We start from the raw sequence: 14,221 nt of genomic DNA, 5'->3' as shown, positions 1-14,221 counted from the left end.
ATCTTCTTCATCAATCAGATGGGGGATTTTGATAACATGACTTAGAAGGTCACGAGCAATGAGAACTCTTCGAACCGATTGTGACCAGCTAAGGTAATTGGAGAGACCTCTTAGTGGAATTATAGTAATGCAGAGTATGTCACTCTTATTACTGGTGTATCCACTCTCCATGATGAGGCAAGGCAAATGTGGAGGTCAAGGGCTAGGGCTTTCTTAAAATAACAATTACTCAATGTAATTTGAAGAACCCGTGGACCAAATCAATCACCAACAATAGAGGGAAATGGAGAACAAAATTTCTTCACGAGAATAAGCATCAAATTATCAACAAATTTGTGCCTTTGGCAAGTGAGAATAAGATCCAGCCATCACTCAATTCCTCTAATATTCTTAAGGGAAAAACAAAGAGGAGAAGGTAGATGCAACCGCTTAGGCCTTAATCCAAACCCCAATACAAACCGAGAGCAAAAAAAATATTTAAAGAAAAGTTAGTGGCAAATCAAGACACTCGCAAGGAAATTTATCTTTAGCTCATGGGAATACTTCAACGTAAAAAAAATGCAATTGTTGAAGTTCAAGAGAAACAAAAATAATAGGGGTAAGTGAGTTTTGGAATTTCATCAAACATATAACGGGCATCTAACAACATAACATAATCCCATGAGCAACATCAAGTGGGAGAATTTATTGCAACATGTGTTGGAAGTCCACTTCAAATGAAATTAATCCAAGTTACATAAAGATAACTGAATCTCAAACGTCAATCTTGATAAAACACAAGTAGCAATTGATCTTGATCAAGCTTGTAATTGATCTACAAGAAGATGAAGATTGTAACATCATTTTAGTCATAAAAATAATTCTTCACGATATATGAAGATTATATTGACTTGATGTGATTCAAAGTTCAAGAATAAGAAAAAAACGTAAAGGAGTATGTATATAAGAAGAAAAGAATATAAAGAAGAAGAGAATTAACTTATCTCTTCATGGCTGAACTCCTTTTACCAACTTATTGGATAGATTTCATAACTACTTCATCAAGTGGGATCCTAAACTCCCTCCTCTGATACCATGTAGAATTTAGAATCCCATGTGAAGAACTTTAGATCAACGAGGAAGAAGAAGAAGAAGAGAGAAAGGAGAGGAGATGAAGAAGAACGTAGAAGGAGAGAGTTTGGATTAAGGAAAGAAGGGTTGGATGAATTTGTGGAAGGAGAGGAGAGGGATTCAATGCTCTACCTCTTAGCCAATGCCTTTATTTATAGTTTTACAATGCCCTTAGGCTACCACTTGATAAAACAAATGACATAAAAGGAACACATATTGACACCTCTATGCCATCTTTATGGAAAGTATCATATTTTACACATATGCCACTCCTTTGACGTGTGGGCTTCTTGTCTTGAACTTGTGGGCTTGAGTCCATCTTCCAACATCGAGCAAGGTGAAAGTGGGAGAAAAAGAGAAGGAGAGAGAGAGAGCTCTCGGGTAGAGAGGAGAGAAGAGAAAAAAAAGGGAAAAAAAGTTTAGGATAGAGAGAGATACTTCATGAGTTGAGAAGTGAAAAAATTACTTGACTTGATTATAATTTGAGTACATGAACCTCTATTTATAGTAGAGGAAAGTGGTAGAGTTCAAATACAATTAAATTACCCTTATCCCAATTATACCCAAACTTAACACTTAAAGATAAGTTCGATCATAATTAAATAACTCAACATAACTAGAACTAAAACTCTTCTATGAAGCACGTGATCATGTGATAAGGATGTCAGCTTGTGGTTCTCATGGTGGGTCCCACAACTCGTGTAACCATGGTGGGTCCTACGTTGTAACACTAAACAAGGAGAAAATATACACGACTACTTGGAAAAATTCATAGGTTTTCTTCAAGAATGCAACCGCTATATGTCTAGCGAATAATAAGTCGTATCTTGAGGTTGCTAAACCTCAACTCTTTAGCACCTCCGACATTCCCACCTTTGATGATGTACAAGCTACCTTGCTCCGTGTTCTAGATTCTTCTTCCCCCTCTCCTACTGAAGTATCATCAGCTATGTACTCCGGTAATAGGGGCACACCAACCGACCGAGGCCAAGGAAGAGGTGAAAGGACTGGTCCCTCCAAAACAAACAACAAGGAATGCACTCATTGTGGGAGATATGGCTACACCATCGACCAATGATGGAAACTCCATGGCAAGCCAAAATGGGCCACGACTAATCAAACCTCTGCTAGTGGCACAAAGAAGGACATGTTTGCACCCCCGTCAAATAAAAAGACCTTCACAGAGGATGAGTATGACCTCTTCTAGAAATGAAAATTCTAATGGTCTCTCCTCCACCACTAATGCTGTCACCACCGCTTCAGGTATACTCTCTGCCACTACCTCCTCTTCCTTCTAGATTAATTACTCAGGGGCCTCTGAGCATCTCACAGGTAATAAAGGTCTACTACACTATCTCTCCTTGTCTTTCAGATAAATTTGTTACCATAGCTGATGGATCCTAAACTAAAGTTCTCAGGAAAAGGATCTACGTCTGATATTCCATCACTTCTTCTTACATATATCCTCTGTGTTCCTATCTTTCCCTTATCTTTCCCTTGAACCTCTTGTCTGTTAGTCAACTTACTAAATATTTCAATTACTTCATCACCTTCTCATCCATTTCCTATGTGTTCAAGGATCTTACAACGAAGCAAGTGATTGACGTAGGCCATGAATAAGGGGGACTCTACTACCTGGACGTGCCTTAAATAAATGTCTTCTCAACCAAGCACACCGAGGCTAGTCTATGGCACAATCAGTTGGGACATCCATCAGCACCACCTCTCCACTATCTCCTTCCTTCATTCAAATTTTTTTCCAATTTAAACTATGAAGTATATCAACTGAGCAAACACCAGAGGACCACATATTCTCCTTCGACTGAACTTAAAAGTGTTACTCCCTTTACTTTGATCTACACAGATGTATGGGGACCTTTGAGCATCTCAAACATTTCCCGAGTAAAATACTTTATTACCTTTATTGATGATTCTACTCTTATCACATGGATCTCTTTAAAGAGAGATCTGAAATTTTATTCATCTTTAAGTCATTTCATGCTATGGTGGGTCCCACAACTCGTGTAACCATGGTGGGTCCCACAACTCGTGTAACCATGGTGGGTCCTACGTTGTAACACTAAACAAGGAGAAAATATACACGAGTACTTGGAAAAATTCAGAGGTTTTCTTCAAGAATGCAACCGCTATATGTCTAACGAATAATAAGTCGTATCTTGAGGTTGCTAAAACTCAACTCTTTAGCACCTCCGACATTCCCACCTTTGATGATGTACAAGCTACCTCACTCCGTGTTTTAGATTCTTCTTCCCCCTCTCCTACTGAAGTATCATCAGCTATGTACTCCGGTAATAGGGGCACACCAACCGACCAAGGCCGAGGAAGAGGTGAAAGGACTGGTCCCTCCAAAACAAACAACAAGGATTGCACTCATTGTAGGAGATATGGCTACACCATCGACCAATGTTGGAAACTCCATGGCAAGCCAAAATGGGCCACTAATAATCAAGCCTCTGCTAGTGGCACAAAGAAGGACAAGTTTGCACCACCGTCAAACAAAAAGACCTTCACAGAGGATGAGTATGACCTCTTCTAGAAATGAAAATTCTAATGGTCTCTCCTCCACCACTAATGCTGTCACCACCGCTTCAGGTATGCTCTCTGCCACTACCTCCTCTTCCTTCTAGATTATTGACTCAGGGGCCTCTGAGCATCTCACAGGTAATAAAGGTCTACTACACTATCTCTCCTTGTCTTTCAGATAAATTTGTTACCATAGCTGATGGATCCTAAACTAAAGTTCTCAGGAAAAGGATCTACCTCTGATATTCCATCACTTCTTCTTACATATATCCTCTGTGTTCCTATCTTTCCCTTGAACCTCTTGTCTGTTAGTCAACTTACTAAATATTTCAATTACTTCATCACCTTCTCATTCATTTTCTATGTGTTTAAGGATCTTACAACAAAGCAAGTGATTGACGTAGGCCATGAATAAGGGGGACTCTACTACCTGGACGTGCCTTAAATAAATGCCTTCTCAACCAAGCACACCGAGGCTAGTCTATGGCACAATCAGTTGGGACATCCATCAGCACCAGCTCTCCACTATCTCCTTCGTTCATACAATTTTTTTTCCAATTTAAACTATGAAGTATATCAACTAAGCAAACACCAGAGGACCACATATTCTCCTTCGACTGAACTTAAAAGTGTTACTCCCTTTACTTTGATCTACACAGATGTATGGGGACCTTTGAGCATCTCAAACATTTCCCGAGTAAAATACTTTATTACCTTTATTGATGATTCTACTTTTATCACATGGATCTCTTTAAAGAGAGATCTGAAATTTTATTCATCTTTAAGTCATTTCATGCTATGGTGGTCAATCAATTTGGTTATCATGGTGGGTCCCACAACTCGTGTAACCATGGTGGGTCCTACGTTGTAACACTAAACAAGGAGAAAATATACACGACTACTTGGAAAAATTCAGAGGTTTTCTTCAAGAATGCAACCGCTATATGTCTAGCGAATAATAAGTCGTATCTTGAGGTTGCTAAAACTCAACTCTTTAGCACCTCCGACATTCCCACCTTTGATGATGTACAAGCTACCTTACTCCGTGTTCTAGATTCTTCTTCCCCCTCTCCTACTGAAGTATCATCAGCTATGTACTCCGGTAATAGGGGCACACCAACCGACCGAGGCCGAGGAAGAGGTGCAAGGACTGGTCCCTCCAAAACAAACAACAAGGAATGCACTCATTGTGGGAGATATGGCTACACCATCGACCAATGTTGGAAACTCCATGGCAAGCCAAAATGGGCCACGACAAATCAAGCCTCTGCTAGTGGCACAAAGAAGGACAAGTTTGCACCCACGTCAAACAAAAAGACCTTCACAGAGGATGAGTATGACCTCTTCTAGAAATGAAAATTCTAATGGTCTCTCCTCCACCACTAATGCTGTCACCACCGCTTCAGGTATGCTCTCTGCCACTACCTCCTCTTCCTTCTAGATTATTGACTCAGGGGCCTCCGAGCATCTCATAGGTAATAAAGGTCTACTACACTATCTCTCCTTGTCTTTCAGATAAATTTGTTACCATAGCTGATGGATCCTACACTAAAGTTCTCAGGAAAAGGATCTACCTCTGATATTCCATCACTTCTTCTTACATATATCCTCTGTGTTCCTATCTTTCCCTTGAACCTCTTGTCTGTTATTCAACTTACTAAATATTTCAATTACTTCATCACCTTCTCATCCATTTCCTATGTGTTCAAGGATCTTACAACGAAGCAAGTGATTGACGTAGGCCATGAATATGGGGGACTCTACTACCTGGACGTGCCTTAAATAAATGCCTTCTCAACCAAGCACACTGAGGCTAGTCTATGGCACAATCAGTTGGGACATCCATCAGCACCACCTCTCCACTATCTCCTTCCTTCATTCAAATTTTTTTCCAATTTAAACTATGAAGTATATCAACTGAGCAAACACCAGAGGACCACATATTCTCCTTCGACTGAACTTAAAAGTGTTACTCCCTTTACTTTGATCTACACAGATGTATGGGGACCTTTGAGCATCTCAAACATTTCCCGAGTAAAATACTTTATTACCTTTATTGATGATTCTACTCTTATCACATAGATCGCTTTAAAGAGAGATCTGAAATTTTATTCATCTTTAAGTCATTTCATGCTATGGTCAATCAATTTGGTCAAAAAATAAAATTACTTCGTTCTGATAATGCCAAAGAAATTCTCTCTAGTGAACTTGACTCATTTTGTCAAGAAATGGTACTATCCATCAGACGTCTTGTATCTACACTCCTCAACAAAACGGTGTAGCAGAACGGAAGAATTGTCATCTCCGAGAGGTAGGCCACAACTTATTATACTCCATGAAAGTACCATACTTCTACTGGCCACATGTCATATTTACTACATGCTGTCTTATTAATAGGATACCCTCATCCGTTCTTGGTCATAATCCCCATACTTGTTATTATTTCCCAATGATAATCCTTTGTCGCTTGCCTTAAGAGTCTTCTAATGTACATGTTTTGTTCATGATACATCCCCACATCGAAGTAAACTTGATCCGAAATCTATCAAGTGTATCTTTTTAGGATACTCTCGCACACAGAAGGGTTATGTGTGCTATAATCCTATTCTTAGGATGTTACTTGTATCTAGGGATGTGACCTTTTCTGAAGACACTTCATACTACTCTAAAAATGCTCCTCTGGGCCTCTCATTTGTACAAGCCTCTCCTCGACTGGTTGTGCCATGTGCTGTGGAAACTCTTCAACCCCCTGAAGCATTGGCTGACATTGCACCGACAGAGTTTACGGATCCCATCGAGGTAAGTCCTTCTCGTCTTATTACATTTGGACCTCGATATGATACTCAACCTATCAACTTAAGGAAAGAACCCATAACTTACACTAGGCCCTCTACTTCTCATCCCATATCCAATTTTGTGTCTCACTATCATTTATCTTCTTCATGTTGTCAATTTATTGCATCTATCTCCTCCATCTTTATACCACATTCCTATAAGGAGACTCTGAGGCATCCAAGATGGAAGGTGACAATGGAAAAATAAATGCAAACACTATATGAGAATCAGACATAGGCTCTAGTTCCTCTTCTTTTAGGCAAGAAACCCATAGGCCGTAAGTGAGTATACATGGCTAAACATAATCTGGATAGATTAGTTGCTTGCCTTAAGGCACACCTCGTTGCCAAAGGCTACACTCAATGCTATGGGATTGATTAAAAAGAAACATTCTCTCTAGAGGCAAAATTGATCTCGGTCCATATATTATTCGCCCTTATTTGTTTTTCCTCTTGGCTCGTCTATTAGCTTGATGTGAAAAATACTTTCCTCAATGGCGATATTAAAGAAAAAAATTATATACATCAACCACCTGGATTTAAGGTTGAGGGGGAATCGGTATGTCAATTGAGAAAATCTCAATATGGTCTGAAACAATCTTCTTGTGCATGGTTTGCTAAATTTAGTCAAGCACTGATACAGGCTGGATTTCATCGATGTTAAGTAGATCACTTCGTGTTTATTAAAGACACTCTCAAAGGGAAAGTACTTCTAGTAGTCTATGTTGATGATATTGTCTTAAACTACAGTGATTCTGATGGCATTTAGGAAACTATAAAGAAAATATGTGAAGAGTTCAAGACAAAAGATTTTGGACTACTTAAATACTTTCTAGGTATTGAGCTGTTATAGTCCAAGCCTGAGATTATACTATCTTAGAGGAAATATATCCTTGATCTACTGGAGGAGACAGGTATAATAGGGTGTAGACCAACAAATACCTCCATGGATTCAAATACTAATCCGCAGGCTCTGGAGAAGATGTGGATATCAGAAAATATCAAAGACTAGTGGGGAAACTTATTTATTTCTGTGTAATAACACCAGGTATCTCATATGAAGTAGGTGTGGTAAGTCAATACATGTGCAAACCACAACAATACTCATTGGCAAGCATTGGAAAGAATATTGTGATATTTGAAAGGAGCTCTAGGAGGATGGTTTGTCTATAAGAACCATGGTCACTTCAACATAGAAGGGTTCTCAGATGCATACTGGGCCGAATGACAGAAAATCCACTTCGGGTTACTGTACAAGGGTTGGAGAAAACCTGGTTATATGGAGAAGCACTAAGCAAAATGTGGTTGCAAGGTCTAATGCAGAAGTAGAATACAAGGCCAAGGCACACATAGTCAGTGAACTTCTATGTATCAAGTCCCTTCTCACTGAATTGAGATTCTATAAAGAAACCTCTATGTATCTATATTGCGATAATCAAGTGGCAACTCATATCACTTCAAATCTAGTCTTCCATGAAAAAAAAACACATTGAGGTGGATTGCCACTTTATACGAGAAAAATTCCAAGCTGGTATATTATCTCTCAGACATATCTCCTCACAAGGACAAATTGTAGACATCCTCACAAAGCCAGTCACTCACAAAATCCTATCCACCATTTGCAGAAGTTGGGATTTACGAGGTTTTTTCACCTCCAACTAGAGGGGGAGTGTTAGAAGATGGGTCCAAGCTCACACGAGTATGGATAAGGCCCACACGTCCAAGAGGGGAGGCATGATTGTAAATAAGGTGTCATCTCATAAAGATGGCACATGAGTGCAATTAGTCAAGGTGAACATGTCTACTTATGTCTTTTCTCATGTAAAGCTTGTAGCCCGAAGGGCATTATAGACATTATAAATTTCTCTCAAAACTATAAATAGAGGCCCTTGTCTTGGGGTAGAGCATTAAGCTCTCTCTTGTTCTCTCAATTTGTCGAAACACTCTCTCTTAGCCTAAAGGATTTCTCTCTCTTTTCTTGTCTCTCTTCTCTACCCGAGTTCCCTCTCTGCTCTCTTCTTTTCTTCTCTTCTCTCTTCCTTCTCTTCTCCCTCTCTTATTTTGCACGAGGTTTTAAGCATGGGATCCCAAATTCAACCTGAATAACAAACATTACCCAATTTAGGCATTATTATCACTATCTATGTTTAAAATCCTTTGAGGTTGGTTTCGACTTATGTTTTATCACCCATTTCTACCCTTTGAGAGTCAGTGCCCGGTTTTGTACTTATCCTTGTGAGACCGTGATGGAGGAGATTATTACAACATCTATATTATTTGTTTCAATGTGGGATCACTGTCATTACCTCCCAACTTGAGGGGGAGTGTTGGAAGATATGATGCAATTAGAGTGTCATTAATGTAATTAGTTTATATTTTTTCTCTTCTTCACTCTTATTAGGGTGAAGGGTATAATTTTAATATTGTTACTTTTAGCATCTATAAATATAGCTTAAGGGAGAGAGTTTGAATAAAGTCCATAACCCTATTCTTCCTCCTATTTTTTTCTCCAACATGTGTTCTCTTTTTTACTCAAGATGTAATTTATGGAGTCCTTAAAATCAATATAATAACATAATAGATATATACTTTCTCAAGAAAGGGCATTTTGGGAAGTGTTAGTGAACCGAATCTTTATACAAAAGCAAGAAACTCAGATCTTTCTTTTTTTTTCTTATATGTAGATGATATTTTTTTAACGGAACATCTATCATGTCCATAAAGTGTTTAAAGATGAGATGAGGCATGAGTTTGAGATGATTGATTTTGTGGCTGTTCATTAATTTTTGGGGTTTTAAATAAAAAATAAAATGAGAAATTTTTATTTCTTGAGAGAAGTTTTCTTTTGGTCTTCTTAAGAAGTTTAACTAAGAAAATTGTAAGGTGACCAACACATGGATGAAAGAATAAAAAAAATCTTAAACTTGATGATGGGATTGAGGAGGTCGATCAAAAGTATTTCAAAAGTATGGTTGGAAGGTTAATATATTTAACCCGCGCCAACTATAATGTTTGTTGTAAGCTTGATATCAAAATTCATGCATAAACTGAAAGGCATCAAAGGGAACAATCAAGTGATCGGTTTTGAGATGCATTTCACTTTTGGGATTTAGTACTTTTTAATTTCTAATTTCAATTTGATTGGTTATAATACTAACAATGACTAGGCAACATTTGTACATAACAAGAAGACCACATCAAGCTACTTCTCTATCTTTATCCGGAATAAAAATATATTGATTTCACATAGTTGCATGTGAAGCAGTTTCGCTTTGAAGGCTTCTTGTTGATTTGCAACCAAAAAAAAGTCCTAAGCCACTATTTTTTTTTTTTTTTTTTTTTTTTTTGGCAACATTTGTACTATTTCAATGACATTGAAGCCATTTTTTCCATAGGTGAACAAAGGATATTGAATTCAGATACCACTTTATTAAAGAAGCTATTGTTGAAGGACTAATTGCAATGAAGCAGTGTTCCACTGTCCAACAAGTTTGTAGATGTTCTCACTAAAGCTTTATCCGGTGAAAGTATTTGTTTGTTGAGGCAATTGCTTGATATAAATGAGTAATTATAGGGAATCATGGGTCTTGCATTAGTCTATAAATAAGGCTTATCTTAAAGCTGTATTTTCAAATTTGTAGCAATTAATTAGAGATGTTTCCTAAGTTCTATTGGTGTTTTCTTGTTGATTTTTCAAGAGAACCATCTTTCTTTGTAAAAAATATTTTAAAACATATTTTTTATGTCATCAAGATGCGATTTCTAATTGAATGAAATCACTATTTCTGAGATGTGCAATCTACTTCCTACACAACCTTCTGATTTAGATTCTCCATGTTCAAAAGTGAGACTAAGGGGGGGTTAGTCCACAATGAAGTGGAATGAATTCCCCCCGTATTACTTTGTTCATTAGATAAATGGGGGGGGAGGGGGTTAGTTCACAATGAACTTGAATTAAATTGAATAATTGAATTGAACTTAAATGAATTGATTCAACTTCAACTCATATTTGGGTGTTAGTGTAGACGAGTTCAAGTGCACTAGAAAATAGATTCCAGTGTTCAAATGAAAAATATGCTATAAAGAAGAGAATGAGTAATCTTTTATAATATACTTAAATAGAACATATACCTAAACATATAATTAACCAAAATAAACATGGTTACTACACTTATAAGTGATTTAACGCGTAGTATTAGAATATATTATTATCTTAATTAATGAAAAACTATATTATATTACTTAATGATTATAGTTTATTATACATTAAAACAATAATTACGTGTGACTAGAATAATTTATTAAAAATTAACATAAGAGAATATAATAAATAAACCTAATGGTTAATTAATTATAGAAATTGGATAATTAAACCAATTAATGATTACAGTTTATTAAAATTTATATACTAATTACGTGTGACTAGAATAAATTATTTAAATAAATAAAAAAGTTATAAATAACATAAGTGAATATAATAAATAAATAAATTATTTTTTAATAACATAAGATATAGTTTAACATTAAAACTCACTATTTTAATACAAAAAATAATAAATAAATAAATATATTAATTTATCAATTACATAATATATATTTTACATATTATTAATGAATAATATATTAACAAAAAATGAAAAACTAATGGTTTAATTAATTGGATAATTAGACCAATTAATGATTATAGTTTATTATTAATTAATATACTATTTACGTGTGACTAGTATAAATTATTTTAAAAAAATAAAAAAATAAAAATAACATAAGCGAATATAATAAATAAATACATATTTTTTTAATAACATAAGTTATATTTTGACATTAAAACCCACTATTTTAATACAGTAATAAAAAAATACATAATAAATAAATAAATATATTAATTTATTAATAACATAATATATATTTTTACATATTATTAATTAATAAGATATCAACAAAAAACATAAAACCATTTGTTTAATTAATTATAGCAATTGGATGTAATTAATGATTACAGTTGATTATAAATTAATATACTAATTACGTGTGACTAGAATAAATTTTAAACACGTGAAAAAAGTATAAAATAACAAAAGCGAATATAATTAAAAAATAAATTATTTAATTGAACTGAACGAATAAAAATAGTTATTTTATTAATAACATACTATGGATTTTTACGTAATTAATAATATTTTTTTATGAAACAAAAATGAATAGTTTAAATAATTTTTAATAACGTATATATATATATATATATATATATATATATAATTAAAACTTGAAAAAAATGCTTCAAAATGAGCTGAGCTACTCCTAATAGTCCTCAATTTACAGCATAAAAGCAAACGTTTATGGTTTGGAATATAAAAACGAGTTCGTGCGTTTAAAATCATCTACTAGTTTAGTATATACGAATGACTACATATATGTTCAAAAGCAATAAAGTACAACCATTAATAATCACTCTACATGCTAGTAGCTATGGCATCTCGAAATTGTTCAGCTTTAGTGGATTCTAATCCACGGCGCCTCCACATGGTTGTTGATAGGTTGCCTTCATCCCCAAGATCATCGCTATCATCGCTATCTTCATCCTCATTTACACCTGCTAATCGGACCTCATCACCTCCTCCACCAAGCTCATCATCTGAATCATCATCTTCCAATTCAAACGTATCATTGTAATCCTCTTTACGTATATAATTGAGTAATATGCAACATGCTATTACAATTTTCATTTGGATCTTATAAGAAAACGGAGGATCACCTTTCAACATTTGGAATCAAGCTTTTAAAGCACCAAAAGTTCGTTCAATAGTATTCTTCAAAGATGAGTGCCTTCTGTTAAATAACTCTTTATCGTTTCTAAGAAGGTTGTCTCCAAATTCTTGTAGATGATAACGAGTTTCTTAATATGGAGCCAAAAATCCTGGCATATTTGCATAACCAACATCGACTAGATAATATTTACCTACAGTACAAAATATTTTCCACCTAAGATAATTGAAGATAAAATAGAACAAAATTACTACATAAAAATATATTATTTACCTTCAGGTACAAAGATTCTATTTCGGCGAGTCAATGCGTCCTTCAGTACACGGGAATCAGCTGCTGATCCCTCCCATCCAACAAGTACATAAGTGAATTGCATGTCAAATGTACATGCTGCCATCACATTTTGTGAGAGATAGCCCTTTCTGTTCCAGAACCTTTGATGTTCTTCAAGTGGGATGTTTGCTTTGATATGAGTTCCATCAAGGGCTCCAATACAATCCTAATTATATCATTTCAATTAATACAAATTAACTCTAAATATTAATCTAAAATTGTTCATTAGATGCCAAGTGATGTTACCTTAAAATATGGATAAAACATTGAATTACTCTTCAAGTGAATTACGTCACTTCATTATCTCAGGCAAAAATCGGGGAATTTGGATTCACACCTATTTTGCGAATCAACCAATTGAAGCGCGTGTGGCTCCTTCCCCTCCTCCTCTCCTCTCAACCTCCGTCGTAGAGCACGGGAGGTCAAGCCTTGGCCACAGAGCCTCTCGGCCTCCCTCTCTTCTCACGCTCTGCGTATCGTCGGAGAGCTGCCTTCGTCGTCGTGGCCCGCTGGCCTGCCGCTGTTGCCATGGCCCACTGGCCCGCCACCGTCGCCGTTGCCCTGCCACTGAGGAAGACGGCACACGTTGTGAGGATGGTTTAGTTTTTCCTAATTTAGTAAAAAGTAAACCACAATCATTAAAATAATAATTAAAATTTTTTATTTATAAAATAATTATTTTTATTTAATTAATATATTTATTTTATAATTAATATATTCAATTAGTGATTTAATAGTCATAATTAAAATAAATATTTGATAAATTATTTTAGTTTAATTATCCCATTGCTATAATTAATTAAACCAATGGTTTTAAATTTTGTGACAATATATTATTAATTAATAATACATAAAAATATATATTATGTTATTGATATATATATATTTATTTATTATATTCTCTTATGTTATTTTTTATTTATTTATTTATTTTTAATAATTAATCTAGTCACACGTAATTATGGTATAAATTTATAATAAAATATAATCATTAATTAATATAATACATTTTTCATTAATTAGGATATTAATATATTCTAGTACTACACGTTAAATCATTTATAAATGTGGTAACCATTTTTATTTTGGTTTATTATCTGTTTAGATATATGTTCTATTTAAGTATATTTTAAAATGTTACTCATTCTCTTATTTATATCATATTTTTCATTTGGGGTATTAACACTGGAATCTGTTTTCCAGTGCACTTGAACTCATCTACAATAACACCCAAGGATGAGTTGAAGTTAAATCAATTTATTTAAGTTCAATTCAATTCTTCACTTCAATTCAAGTTCATTGTGGACTAATCCCACCTAACTGTTTCTTGTGGTGAAAACTAGTCTCTGGGATTCATAAAAATATAAATTGTAATAGAAAAATAGAGATTTGGTGACAAAAAAAATGCTAAAAATCTTCCTTTCTGGTACTATAGTCAAGAAATTTTGCCTATTTTGGGTGTTTGGAATTGGAGGGGCTAGGTGTAATGAGATGTGATATGTGAAATGTGAAATGCCTGAGGTGTAATTGGGAACAATGGGGACAAAAAGTACATGGACAGCTAATCGTTTTTGGAATGGAGCTAAAGTCATCTTTAACAATCTTTCACAGGTTTCTATCTTTGATGAGATATGTGC

The 14,221-nt window shown here is 35.1% G+C and overlaps 1 protein-coding gene across 1 annotated transcript; it reads left to right on the top strand.

The window, feature by feature from the left end:
- The first annotated feature begins 5,835 nt into the window (after positions 1-5,835).
- On the top strand, positions 5,836-7,981 carry LOC137938205 (uncharacterized). The gene is made up of 8 exons (XM_068783197.1): positions 5,836-5,965; positions 6,052-6,089; positions 6,235-6,678; positions 6,958-7,047; positions 7,116-7,166; positions 7,258-7,324; positions 7,459-7,559; positions 7,685-7,981. The coding sequence occupies exons 1-8, from the start codon at positions 5,836-5,838 to the stop codon at positions 7,979-7,981; spliced, it is 1,218 nt and encodes a 405-aa protein (XP_068639298.1).
- Positions 7,982-14,221: the final 6,240 nt, after the last annotated feature.

This window comes from Aristolochia californica, unplaced genomic scaffold (genome assembly GCF_029961685.1).
Source record: "Aristolochia californica isolate CCGP_79_NKW_82.1479 unplaced genomic scaffold, dmAriCali1.0.hap1 SCAF_8, whole genome shotgun sequence".
NCBI lineage: Eukaryota > Viridiplantae > Streptophyta > Magnoliopsida > Piperales > Aristolochiaceae > Aristolochia > Aristolochia californica.
This window is presented reverse-complemented; position numbering and strand designations above follow the sequence as displayed.